A 12766-nucleotide genomic window follows, 5' to 3' on the forward strand; every position below is an offset into this window, starting at 1 on the left:
CATGTACTTGAGCAAATTATCTATTTAAATGTATATATGTAATAATCATAAATACACATAAAATGATCAATTTGTTTCAGCTGTCTCATCATGATAGCAGTTTGCCATCTAATTCCAACAGTCAGCGCAAAAAAACACAGACAACACCAATCATTTCAAGAACGTACTTCCTCTAGTTACAAATATTGATGTAGTAATTTGAGAAATTTTGAAATTAAAATTGAGATCAACGAAGATATAAAATATGTCGAATTTAAAATATATATTTCAATATACACTATTCAAATAATTCAATAAATATATTAGCCTCACTTAATACCAACTCAATAAATTTGAGCACCTAAGAGTATGCTACAGTTAAAGATGGCAACTTTTATATAAGAAACAACTGTCTGTATGAGCAAAAAGCTTATGAGCATATGAGCATATGAGCATTTCAGCAAATAATCAGAAAAAATGACTAACATCCAATCAAATTTTCTAGAACTATACGGGCTGTCATAAATAATCAAATGAAAGAAGCAATTAAATTATATATACGCCGAGTAATCTTCAGGTGTTTAGAACTGATTAGAAGTATACTGAAAAGTCGTGACTCCGCTGGAAATATAATATTTTATATATTTTTAGCTGCAGTTGCGATTAGATGGGGGCTGCACTTCGCACCCAGCTTATGATATGATTAAAACGACATCCACATCCGAAAATCTTAATCCAATGCAGCTCAAAGCTACGCTAGCCGAGCGAAACTTTGAACAGCTCGCCAATCGCCCATTCAGAATGTATTGCCATGAGGCGAAATAGTGGACGCTCTCAGTTTCACGATTTTTGGAGAGCTTTGGAACGATGTCGCCGACGATCGTGAGCGACGCGGAATCATTTAAATTGAAAGTCAAATCGAGACTCGGATTCAGACAGTGCCGAGTTCTGAGACCGCCCAGACAGCAAAAGCCATCGTAAGTGCGTGAGCCGAACATTCAAAATTCAATGGGTGCCTGAACACGTTATCAATATATATTACAAGAAACAACAATTTACACATGTGGCAATCAACAATCAGAAAAAGCTCATGGTCAGATAGCGGCAAAGTGATTATTTTAGCCAATGAGCAATAATATATGATTCGCACGTACTCGATCCATGCCAAAATTCCATTTCTGACGGGATTCTATGACACCAAAATTTTGCAATTACTGTGCTGCTGCTGTCGCTGCTGATGTGTCCGTCAGATACATTTGTATCTTTTTTAGCTACCGCAATAATTTTCATAAATGAATTTCTATTTTTATTACGCTGCTGCCTGCGCCGGCTGCTTGGTGAAAGTTATGTCTCTCCTAAGTGCTGCTGTTCTCAAAAACATGCGATAGATGCCAAAGTTCATCTTTCCAGGCAATCTGGCGGTGGTCTTTTATTGCAAGGCCCTTCAATTAATGGTGATCAGCGAACTGGTTTTGTCATGTCATCAACCAGAGCAACAGTAGCGGCAGCAACAACAACAACAACAACAACAGCATTAGCAGTAACAGCAGCAGCCGTAGTTGTAGCTGTAGCCGTAGCTCCCCATCAAGTTCATTGTCACATTTATAATTTATGTTGCGTCATAATATATTAAACTTGCTTAATTTGTTACTTGCAGATTAAAATCTAAATCGAGATGTCCCTCACTGAGGTAAGTGGCAGGAAATAATTTATGGTGATGTTGTATGTTATTTATCTTATCGCAGCTGTTCTGTGATAAGCCAATAGCTTATCAACATGTGGACTTGGGGTAATCGTGTAATCTGTTAACTCTTTCACAGCAATTCAATGCCGCCGCCGAGAAGGTGAAGACGCTGACCAAGCGTCCCAGCGATGAAGAGTTCCTCGAACTGTATGCCCTCTTCAAGCAGGCCACCGTTGGCGACAATGAGACCAGCAAGCCCGGCCTTCTGGACCTGAAAGGCAAGGCCAAGTGGGAGGCCTGGAGCAAGCAGAAGGGCAAGTCCACCGAGGCAGCACAGAAGGAGTACATTGCCTTCGTCGAGGGTCTGGTGGCCAAGTATGCCTAAGCTCAAAGCCAGAGCCAAACTGAATTGATTTTACACAACAACCAGAGAGACTAAATCTATTTATACACAAATTGTAGATAATACGGAACAAGATCTTCTTAATGCCTAATAAAACTTGATTACTAACTTTGTACACACAACGAAACGAACTGCCCTGCCCATTGCCCAAAGTGCATTACACTCTGTTGGTTCAGCACGCTGGGTTGTTGGTTATTTGCAAGGCAAATAAACATATTCAAATATCGGCTGGGCAATGAGTCCGGGTTGCGAATACGAATGCGAATCAGAGTACGTACCTTTCAGCTAATAATGCAATTCGTTCTTTGCACGCTCGACTTTCCATTAGCGCCTAACTGTTAATAGACTCGCCGAAAATTAAGGTGTTTTAGTGTTGCGCGGACGACCTTGACGCTTTAGCTACAGCAGAGTGCAGCGTGCAAAGGTGCAAAGGTGCAAAGGTGCAAAGCTGAAGCAAATAATGGATTTACTCTGTTTCCATTTCCTAAATACTGAAGTATTTACAGAGTTACGGCGATACGCTATGTATAGAACACATGCAAAGACGAGAGAAAAACTAAATATTAGTGAAACGTATTAGTGGAACAAGTTTGTTTAACTTCCGGGGTTGGAGAAAATGTAATTTTAGTGCAAGCAGAAAATTAAATCAATAAACAAGTTTTACCAAATATTTAAGGGATTAGAACTATTAATTAAATATGATTATAAAACTATAATAAGAAAATTTTATGTTATTTTATTTATTTGATAAAATTAAAATAAGTAAATAATTTTATGAAATTAATTAATTCGCGCTGGGCTTGCCTAGGCTAAATAGAGATATGCCAAGTACATACATATATATTTAATCATTATATTGAGGCCCAGAAAGCTTTTAAAGCTTAGCCAATTGTCCAATTAATAAAATAATAATAAAATGGTTTTACAAACCATGTCAAACATTAAATTAAATCATATATACATTCTTAGATTTTCAAACATTTTATATATATTATTTTTTTACTAAAATTGTATAGTAGTATTCAATATAATATTGAATATATGTATACAAAAGAAAATCAAATAAAATTAATGTTGGAATATTTTTAGATATTTCATACTTCTTGCCAATATTAGAAATAAAATTTTGTAAATATTGAAAAGATTTGAGAGTCGCAGTCAGTAAATGTGTGGGCATTCATACTAAATGTAATATATGTGCATCTCACTTCCATATTTGCACCATACGAAAGTTGTTAAACTTACCTTTTCAATTAGCAAATCGTAATTCAAATACTTTTCTATTTTTGCACAACTTTCCAAACTTCTTTCGTGCGGCGCAGCAACTCTGTCAAAAAGTCGTTAGAAATTCAAAAAAAAAAATAAATAAAAAAGGCCGATAGCAAGAGTTGTAATTGCTGCTGGCAACATGCGGCTGCTGTTGCCGGCTGCTCAACAGGTGAGCACAGGTGAGAGCCAGACAGCCAAACGCGAGCAAAACAACAACAACAACAACAACGCGCGCTGCGCTTTTTGTTTATGAATGAAAAGCGCATAAGTAAACCGTGATAAATGTGTGGGCACGAGCGAAACCAGCGCAGAGATCGCTAGCCACAAGAGCGCGAGAGTGGAAGGAGGGCAGCCCACGAGAGAGAGACAGAGAGAGAGAAAGAGAGAGCGCGCGGAAGGAAAGAGAGTGTGTGTATGCGAGAGAGAAGTGACTCGTTCGGCAGCAATGGGCAACTGGCAACTGGTGCTAGCTGTTCAGTCTACGTTTTGGCCTAAACGCGTTTGCTTGGACTTGGCCAGCGCGCATGAGCCGTCGGTTAGTCTGCACTGTTTACCCTCCTTCTCTCTCTCTGTCTCTCTCTCACTCTTTCTCTCCAAGTGTGTGCATGCGTGTGCGTGTGTCGGTGTCGGTGTGTGTGTTAACAAAATGTGATTAGCAAAAATACAAAAGAAGAAAAGAAGGCAACGCGATATAAAGCATTGTGGCAAAAAAGAACAGAAAGCGCAAAAACTGTGTTAAAAATAACAAAAGATATCAACGAAAACAAAACAATTTTTGCTTAAATTTTTATATTTTGAATTATAGTTGCTTTGCATAAATAAGTAGACAAATTAAATATGTATATAAATTGTATGTATGTATATATATAATATACGAAAGCCGCACAAATATATATTGTTAACAGCAATGCTGAATTTTGTGCTTTATCGGCAGCAGCAGCAGCAACAATAAAATTCATATTGAACTACACCCAAAAGCCAACAACAACAGCAACAACAATAACGGCGCAACGGCGGCTGTGCGGCTGACTTGGCCGACAGCTCACCACCAACAGCAGCAGCAACAACAGCAACAACAAAAACCATAGTCAGCGTCGTCTACCTTTTTCGTGCCTTTTCAAGTGTTTTTTATTGCTGCACAACCTCCCCTTTTCCCCCCTAAGCGGAGCATAGAGCAAGCAAGCAAGCCAGCGTGTGAGCGAGCGAGCGAGAGAGTGACTGACTGTCTCTGTGTGTGTTTGAGTGTGAGTTAGTGTGAGTGTGAGCGAGAACGTGTGTCTGGTTTGGCGCTGTGTTCAGTCTCGGCTTTGCGACCAGTTTCAACTCCCTGATATGAACCAGCTGTGTCTGCCTGGGCCACACACACATGAACATACACACTTGTGCATGTGTGTAGCTACAACAGAGTATGCAATTTTGGTAAGTCCAACGTTTACCGTTATAGCCAGCTCCCAACTGATCGCAGCTCGACTAGCTGACTTAGCCCAGCTTATCTACCTGTTCCAATGGCCTGGTCAGCAGCTAATTAAAAGCGCCCTTTCGAGTAGATGTGCCAAAAGCGCTTTCTATTTTTAGGACTTAGTTCTTTACCTCGTTTTCTTTACTCTTGCTCCTTCTGTTCCTTTGTTTTCCTTGTATTTCGCATATGCGCTGTGATTTGTTGTTTTAGTTGCTGTTGTTGTTGTAGCGCTAATTCGCAGCATTTCATTTGCGGCTCTTTTCATTAATAAGTTTCACGCCGCTCATTTTTCAACACGTTCTCGCCCCGCACCTCCAAGCAGCCCCAATGAACCCCTTTCGGTTACCTATCCTTTGCTTAGCTTGTGTCTGGCTCGGATTACCATGTTGATGTTGTATTTACGTATGTACAATCGTGTACATATGTGTGCATATATGTATATGTGTATGTACACATGCAAAAGTATATTTGTGTAAAAACACCAACTGTGAGGGCTTAACATAAATTTGGTTTCGGCTTTTTATTTTATTTCTGCTAATTTCATTTTATTTGGTTTCTCACGCTGCGGCTTAATAAATTTGCTCAGCAAATTTGTATGGGAAGCTGTGAGTGTAGGTAGACGACATGATTCAGCTAGGTAGACGACTCTAGACAGATAAATGTATGATTAAAGGTAAAAGTGTAAATAAAATTGGCTTAGAGTAATGTCTAAACATATTCAAATGACAAAGCGTGAATGGGATAGATGATGACTGAGACGGGAATTCTGTGACAGATATACTATGTATAATGATAGGTACATATACATACATACAAAGAAGAATGAGAAAGATGATACATACATATAGAAATTCATCTACAAGTACAGCTTAGCAGATAATCTATATACACATATGTACATAATCTATATAGCATCATCGATATACCTCTAAAATCGATTGGCTTGTCAAGTTGTTAATCTAATACTAATCAGCAATGCACGAAGCGAATGAAAGCACATGAGAATTGCATAGAAGGACAATATTTTTAACAGTTATTCTAAGCTTATTTCTCTGTAAAGATCTCTCGACTGTCGACTCAGCTGCTGCAATGAACGTCGCCTGCGCCTGCGTAACTTAGGGTAGACATAAACCATAGGCAGACCAAAAAACTTGTTTCAGCCAGACAAAACAACAACAATGGCAACAGCAGCAGCAGCAGCAGCAACAACAACAACGACAGCAACCACGCAAAATACTCGATTTGTATGTGCGCCCAAGTGAAGCTTAGAGCAGAACAAAACTTGAGCTATGACCGAGACTGACGGAGACTGCAGCATGCCACATGCCACATGCCGCATGCCACATGCCGCATGCCACATGCCGCATGCAACTTGCAACCTGGGCAGCCGCTCGACACTTGACGCTCCCTAAGGCCAGGTATTTGCAGCAACAGCAACAACGGCAAATAACTGTGACCAGGAATGCGCAAACAAGAACAAGACACTTGCCTTGCACGCAATGCGAGTCGCTATCAAAATATTGCCATTGCCATTGCAATACGTATACGCACCGTATATCCGCACCGAATATTTGAATGTGAGACTGCAACTGGGGCTGGGGGCGTGGCAGGCGTGGCATGCATTGCTATAAACCTTGTCACTTCGCTGAGCAGTCGGCCCTGCTTGTCAGCTTGAGTTTCTATTCCCCACCACCCCCCCCCCCCCCCCTCTCTCTCTCGCTCTCTCATTATCAGTCTCTCTTTATTTTTGTCGCACTCTCCATCTGGCTTTCAGATGCAAATTAAGCCATTTGCGTGTGGAACATAAATGTCAACGGCTACGCTTCTCATTTGAGCCAATTTGAACTCTGTCATTTTGGCTCGAAAACTTGAGAATTGTTTGTGTCCAGTGATCTATGTGATGTTGTTGTGTTGTTGTTGTTGTTGCTGCTGTTGTGGCTGCTGCCTTCTCTCTTGACTACGAGATCCGTTTCGCCTCGTCTTTGTGTTTGTGCTTGTGCGGACTGACTGGCCAGCTAGCTGGCTGGCTATCCGTCTGTCTGCCTGGCTGACTGGGCCTGTGTATTAACCTGCCGCACCGGTTTCGGTTTATGTTTTAGCCAACGCCATCATCATCATCCATTACTTATGCTCATATACATGTATGTATGTATGTATGTATAGGTGTATTTCTATTTCTCTTTTAATTTTCTTTCGAGCGCGCGCAAAGTTGTTGTTTTTGTTGCTGCGACTTGTTGCTGCCTCTTTATTTATTTTTTAACCAGTTTCTTTGCTGCAACCTGAGCGCGAATGAGCCATAAATAACAAAAACAGCAACACCAACAACAACAACAACAACAGCAGCAGCCAAAGTGCTGCGGCTGTCCCGGTTTCCAGGAAGCAAATGTCCGTCCCGACTGTTGCTGTCTGCGTCTGCAATTCGCGTGTAGAGAGAGAGAGAGAGAGAGAGAGAGCTCTTTGGCTTGGTTGACTGCCTGACTGGCTGCGTGACTGCCCAGGCGTCTATGGATTATGCAACTTTTGGTTTTTATTTGAAAATTTAATAATCCGCAGCGCGTTGGCGTCGCTTCCTTGATGGCCATAACAACAAACAAAGACAGAAACAGAGATAGAGACAGACATAGAGAGAGAGAGAGAAAGAGAGAGAGAGGCAGAAACTGCGTCAATCATGTTGTGCAGCTTTTCAGCGCGCCCACAAAGCAAATTCCATTGTGTGAGCCGTGTTAAGGCTTAAAGTCTTAATCCCCACGGCTGTGGAATTTTGCGCATCTAATCAAAATCTAATTCGCCGCGCAGCAGAAAGTGCATTCCGCACCCGTATGTGATGTACTTGGCCAACAATCACATTCGCGACAGCCGTCGAGTGGTCTGCTCCGATAGCTCCGAGCAAACAAGAGTTAGCATGTGTTTTGAAGAGACCCAGGGCGCTCTCTCCCTCTCTCTCTCTCTCAGTCTGTTTCAAAACACTCCCAGGGAATCCCCACATACGAAACAGCAACACAAACATTCAAAAGCAGCAGCAGCAGCAGCAGCGTATTTCATTACCTTCTTCAGAATTGCTGCATGTGCAAAAATCAGTTGAATATACAAATGCATATAAATATATATTTATATATATGTATATATATGTATATATGTGTGTGTGTGTGTGTGTGTGTGTATATGTGTATGTCTGTTTAACTGTACCGTTAACCTTGACCAATAAGACATCTTTCAAGTGTGTTGAAATCGAATTTATTTGTCATACTTAATAAACATGTCTAAAGTTTCTGGTTTTCCGTTTCTCCCCTTTAAGCCCACTAAGAGGTCAGTTACAATGCCTATAAAGCCCGCCGCTGATAAAGCCCAATTGCTGATAGGGCGCTACGGGCGAGTGCAGTTGTTCAATATCATTTATAGTTTTTCGCTAGAATTTTAGTCAATAAAGTTGATCGTATAGCGAGGGAGAGCGCCAAGTGGATATATTTTTTATTTGTAAATTTTTTGTTGTATTTTTTGGCGAGCTGATTTTGCATGGAGACAATGCAACAAGTATTCGCTGGCCATAGTCGTGCATCTATATATACACACATCTATCTATATTTGTATACATCTATATATAAGCCAGCAGACGTGAATGCAGCCCAGACGCCAGGCTGGAAATGCCAGAGCGAAACGGCAGGCAGCGCGTGAGAGTGAAAGAGAGAGAGAGAGAGAGAGAGAGAGAGAGAGAGAGAGAGTGCAACAAATATTTAGTCAAGTGGAGAAATTTCTGCTGATGGCTGCATCTGAGTTGGCTGCTTAGGCACCCTTCGCTCCGCCAATTGCATTTGCCTTGGCGATAAGATAAAAAATCGCTGCGAGCGGCGCCTGAACTCTGGGCACGCTGCCAAACGCAAAGATGGCAATGAAAATGGCAACGGGAAAACGAGCATAGCAACCCAGACAGCAAGCACTAATGTCCAACTCTGTGTCCGATTCCATTGCAGCCTGCCCAAGGAAATGATTGACTAGACCAAGGCAGCCCGAGGCCACGAGATGCACGAACTGTTTACGAAAGTGCTCGCCAAGCGCGATTTGTCGAGAGCGGGAGATCTGTTCTCGGTGCCCGATGCGGACATTGTCAACGACATCACGGAGGTGGTAAGTGGCCTCACATGCTGCCCTCTCGATACCGAACTGAACTCATGTCTCATATCACTCACCTGCAGCTCTGCGAAATAAATCCCATCATCTCGCACGCGGATTACGTGAAGAACAACAATGATCAGAGCGTGGTGGAGATCTGTGTGACGCGTGTGCTCTCCTGCATCCGGGAGACACGCAGCGCGGAGCGCTACTGCGCAGCCCTGGTGGACTTGCTGAAGACCTGCTTGCTGTGGAACCTGCAGCCAGTGGCTGCCACCAAGGAGGAGCCGCCACATGCCAAGATCGCCGCTGATATAATATCCAGCATATTCCTGGTAGGTACTCCTCGACTCACCCTGGACTCCTGCTGAACCCGTTGCCCTTGCAGAACTATGATAAAAAAGAACTGATGAAGATAGCGCTGCCCATTGCGGTGCAGTTCCTGCCCAAGGGCAACAAGGAGCTGTCCCGCAACCTGGCCAGCTATCTGTCCCTGGCTGCCATTGACTACGCCTACTTGCTGATAGACATCATGGAGCCCATCATGGACTCCATTCTAGCTGGTAACTACGGCCTGCTGCGCGTGCTCTCACAGGTGTACGAGGTCTCCCCGGAGACGGTGACGCCGCATGCGCCGCAGCTCATCCCACTCTTGCCGCAGTGCGACGCCCAGGAGCGCATGGCTGTCTTCCAGCTGTATCTGCTCATTGTGCAGAAGTCGCCGGCGGTGCTGGAGTCGTGTGTGCCGCAGCTGTGCAACTTCCTGCAGGACAGCGACACCTCCAACATCACCATGCAGATTCTGCTCAAGCTGGCGCAGCATGCGCCCCATCTGCTGGTCGAGCACTTCGAGCAGCTGCGCCTGGCAGCCAAGGCCAATCCCAGCACGGTCACACTCTGCGCCCAGATACTGACCACCGCAGGCATTGGCAGCAAGGAGACGGCACAGCAGGCTCTGGACTTTGTGCTGGAGCACCTGCCCGCCCAGGCGCTGCTGCAGCAGGAGGCGACGCGCCTCTGCTCCGCCTATCCCGTGCTCTTCACGGACAAGGTGCTTGCCTGTGTGCGACAGAAGAACGCGGCGCTCAGCTCGCAGCACGACGTGGGCAACAAGATCTCTGGCGGCGTCACCATTGTCAGCCTCAACAGCAGCTCCACCCCCAGCCCCAGCCCCAGCGCCAGCACCAGCACGCAGATCAAGCCAGGTACGTGGCATGGCTCAGCCAGCAACAGTTGCTCCTATATTCACCTCATGCGTTTCTGCTTTCACAGCTGCTCCAATTGCCACGCCCCCGAGCAGCAGCAGCAGCAACAACATTGTTCAGCAGCCAAGCTCCGTTAATGCCATGCCCACGCCCAGTGCAGCGCCAGCGCCCACGACGGCGGCTGCAGCAGCAGCCGCAGCAGCACCCGCGGCAGTTCTGCCCGTTGCCACGCACACGCCCACGCCCACGCCTCCGCACACAGGCTATACGAGGCGCGTGAAGCTGGGCGACTCGCGCAGCACTGGCCGCCTGCATCCGGCGAGCAACACCCACAGGAGCGTCACTCGCCTCAACGTGGCCAGCGGCTCGGTCGGCGGCCTGCACAAGAGCATGACGCGGCTGAGCAACTCACAAATCAATCAGCAGCCCGGCGGCAGCTCCAATGGCAATGTGATCGTGCAGACAGGTGCCATGCCCAAGCAGCCAACGTCGCCGGCCAATCCGCCGGTCACGCCTGTGCCGCCCTTAAGCAACGATGTGATCATCACTGGACACAACAAGCACGGCATACCCGTCACCTCGGGCGGAGTGACCGTGACCACGTCGCCGTCCAAGGTGCGCCCGCACTCGCAGGGCCCCTCCACGCTGCTCAACTCCAGCTCGGTGCTGATGAAGTACAGCACGGATGCACTGAACCAGTCCGTGGGCTCCATCTCCATACCACCATCGGTGGCCGCATCCACAGCCGCGGTGCAGCAGTCGCAGAACGCCGTCTCCGTGCATCATGCGTCGCCAGCTGTGCCGCCATCGTCTAGCAACGGCAACGCCAAGTCTGTCATGAAGCTGCCCGTGAATGGAAATGTGAGTATAATCGAAATGCTAGAGATTTCCCATGGTTTACCTTTTGACTTTATCCGTTGCAGAGCGAGGTGATCGTCTCGGGTCCAACAACCACGACGAATGTGGCGCCCAGGCGCAGCGACAACACCAGCCGCACTCTGCTCAATGCCAACAGCGTGATGGATCAGCGCATGAGCACCTTCGAGCCCTACCAGATCATGCGCGATCCCGTGCAGCAGTTCTGCGAAAAGAACTTCATCTCGATTAAGTCATATATGGACGAGGTCTCACAGCATCTGCCGCCGCCCACACGCTGCAGCATCGAGGGTAGGTCCCTCCTGCTCTGCTCTCTCTCACTGCTCTTTACTGATCTTTCTCTCTCTCTCTCTCACTCTACACACATTCCGCTTAACCCACTCACACTCACACACACACACATACACATCACACAGTTTCTAATGAATTTGCAGAACGTCGCAAGAAGGTGGCGAAGCTGCATTTCGCCTGCCAGATTCGTGGTCCGCATTGCCTCTACTCCAAGACGTGCTTCACGATGCGCACGCGCAACCCGAAGACCTGGATACACCTGATCTTTCTCGACTTTCAAGTGCGCCATTTTGTAAGTATGACCCGGTATTGATCCTAGAGGAAGTAAACTCAATGAAATTCCTTCTCTTCCCTCTTCAGGTGAAGGAGAAGTGCGTGCTCAGCACTCGAGAGCCGGGCATCAGCAATCTGAAGAACATCTGGCAGATACTCAAGTGCGAGAATCGCAGCTTCACCGAACTGGTCACCAGTCAATTTCCCCAGGTCAAGGTGCGTATCCATTTATGACTCTCAGAGCTTCTCCTGCTAATTGGACTCCTTCCGTCTTGCCTCTGCTGCAGGACCGCGAAATACTTGTGAACGAGCTGCGTCACTCGGGCTTTCTGGATGTCTTCGAAGTGTCCAAGACGGACAAGTCGAATCCCAACTGCAATGAGCTGGAGTATCAGTGGGGCTGCTTCCTGTGCAATCATCCGGACAAGGCGGTTGGCTTCCTCAATGGCAGCAATCAGCCCATGATCGAGGGCCAGCTCAAGGAGAAGAAGGGCAAGTGGCGACTGTTTAGGCGCTGGCGCACGCGCTACTTTACGCTCTCCGGCGCCCATCTGTCCTGCAAGGGATCCGTAAGTGTGCACACAAATCCTCTGAAGAGATTTTTATAGAATCTCTGACATTTTCTAGAGCGGCGGCGAAAGCATCGATGTCAATCAAATACGCTCCGTGAAAGTTTCGCGTGGCGCTCGCAACATACCCAAGGCATTCGAGATCTTTACTGCCGATCAGACCCTAATACTCAAGCCCAAGGACGGCAAGAATGCCGAGGAATGGGTGCAGTGCCTCAGCATTGTCGTTGCCCACTCGCAGGCGCGCGACAATCCCACTGTGAAGACGAACAGCCTGCCCGCCCGCAGCATTGGCAGCAGCAAGCCCTCCTTCTAGCTTGCCACGAAACCCAATCCCCCGAACCCAATCGCAACCTGAACCTACATTGTGAGATTATCTGTAATTGTAAAGACCACAAACAAAACACATAAAAGACAAAATGCGGCGGCCGCAACATATAGCTGTCTATATATATACATACATATAAATATATATACATATACCTATACTATTTTATATATACCATATACGAATACATGTTATATATATATGAACGTATTTATGCCCATACTTATAGACTTATCTAGCAATTAGTACCTACCATTTCAAGGGATTTTTCAAAAATTTTGCGAAATTGTTTTTACGAAAGTAGTTGATTTTTTATATATTTA

At 45.7% G+C, this 12766-nt stretch overlaps 2 protein-coding genes across 7 annotated transcripts; both read left to right on the top strand.

Moving 5' to 3' along the window:
- The first annotated feature begins 829 nt into the window (after positions 1–829).
- Acbp2 (Acyl-CoA binding protein 2) lies at positions 830–2193 on the top strand. 3 transcript variants are annotated; one of them, XM_018006744.2, is made up of 3 exons: positions 830–956; positions 1637–1669; positions 1800–2193. In XM_018006744.2, the coding sequence occupies exons 2-3, from the start codon at positions 1655–1657 to the stop codon at positions 2046–2048; spliced, it is 264 nt and encodes an 87-aa protein (XP_017862233.1). In that variant the 5' UTR covers positions 830–956; positions 1637–1654; the 3' UTR covers positions 2049–2193. The 3 variants fall into 3 exon arrangements, with proteins under 3 accessions (XP_017862233.1, XP_089323910.1, XP_089323911.1); XM_089467784.1 differs by having other exon boundaries at positions 881–960; XM_089467785.1 differs by lacking the exon at positions 830–956 and adding an exon at positions 1054–1072.
- A 1576-nt stretch (positions 2194–3769) lies between these two features.
- On the top strand, positions 3770–12653 carry melt (ventricular zone expressed PH domain-containing protein melted). Of its 4 annotated transcripts, none has more exons than XM_018006728.2 (10): positions 3770–3870; positions 8763–8916; positions 8985–9236; positions 9290–10106; positions 10174–10967; positions 11030–11273; positions 11399–11565; positions 11634–11762; positions 11834–12115; positions 12174–12653. In XM_018006728.2, the coding sequence occupies exons 2-10, from the start codon at positions 8812–8814 to the stop codon at positions 12429–12431; spliced, it is 3048 nt and encodes a 1015-aa protein (XP_017862217.1). In that variant the 5' UTR covers positions 3770–3870; positions 8763–8811; the 3' UTR covers positions 12432–12653. The 4 variants fall into 4 exon arrangements, with proteins under 4 accessions (XP_017862217.1, XP_017862219.1, XP_017862218.1 ...); XM_018006730.2 differs by having other exon boundaries at positions 11417–11565; XM_018006729.2 differs by lacking the exon at positions 3770–3870 and adding an exon at positions 3893–4754.
- Positions 12654–12766: the final 113 nt, after the last annotated feature.

Source organism: Drosophila arizonae, chromosome 4 (assembly GCF_054131065.1).
Source record: "Drosophila arizonae isolate 15081-1271.41 chromosome 4, UAZ_ARI_1.0, whole genome shotgun sequence".
NCBI classification, from domain to species: domain Eukaryota; kingdom Metazoa; phylum Arthropoda; class Insecta; order Diptera; family Drosophilidae; genus Drosophila; species Drosophila arizonae.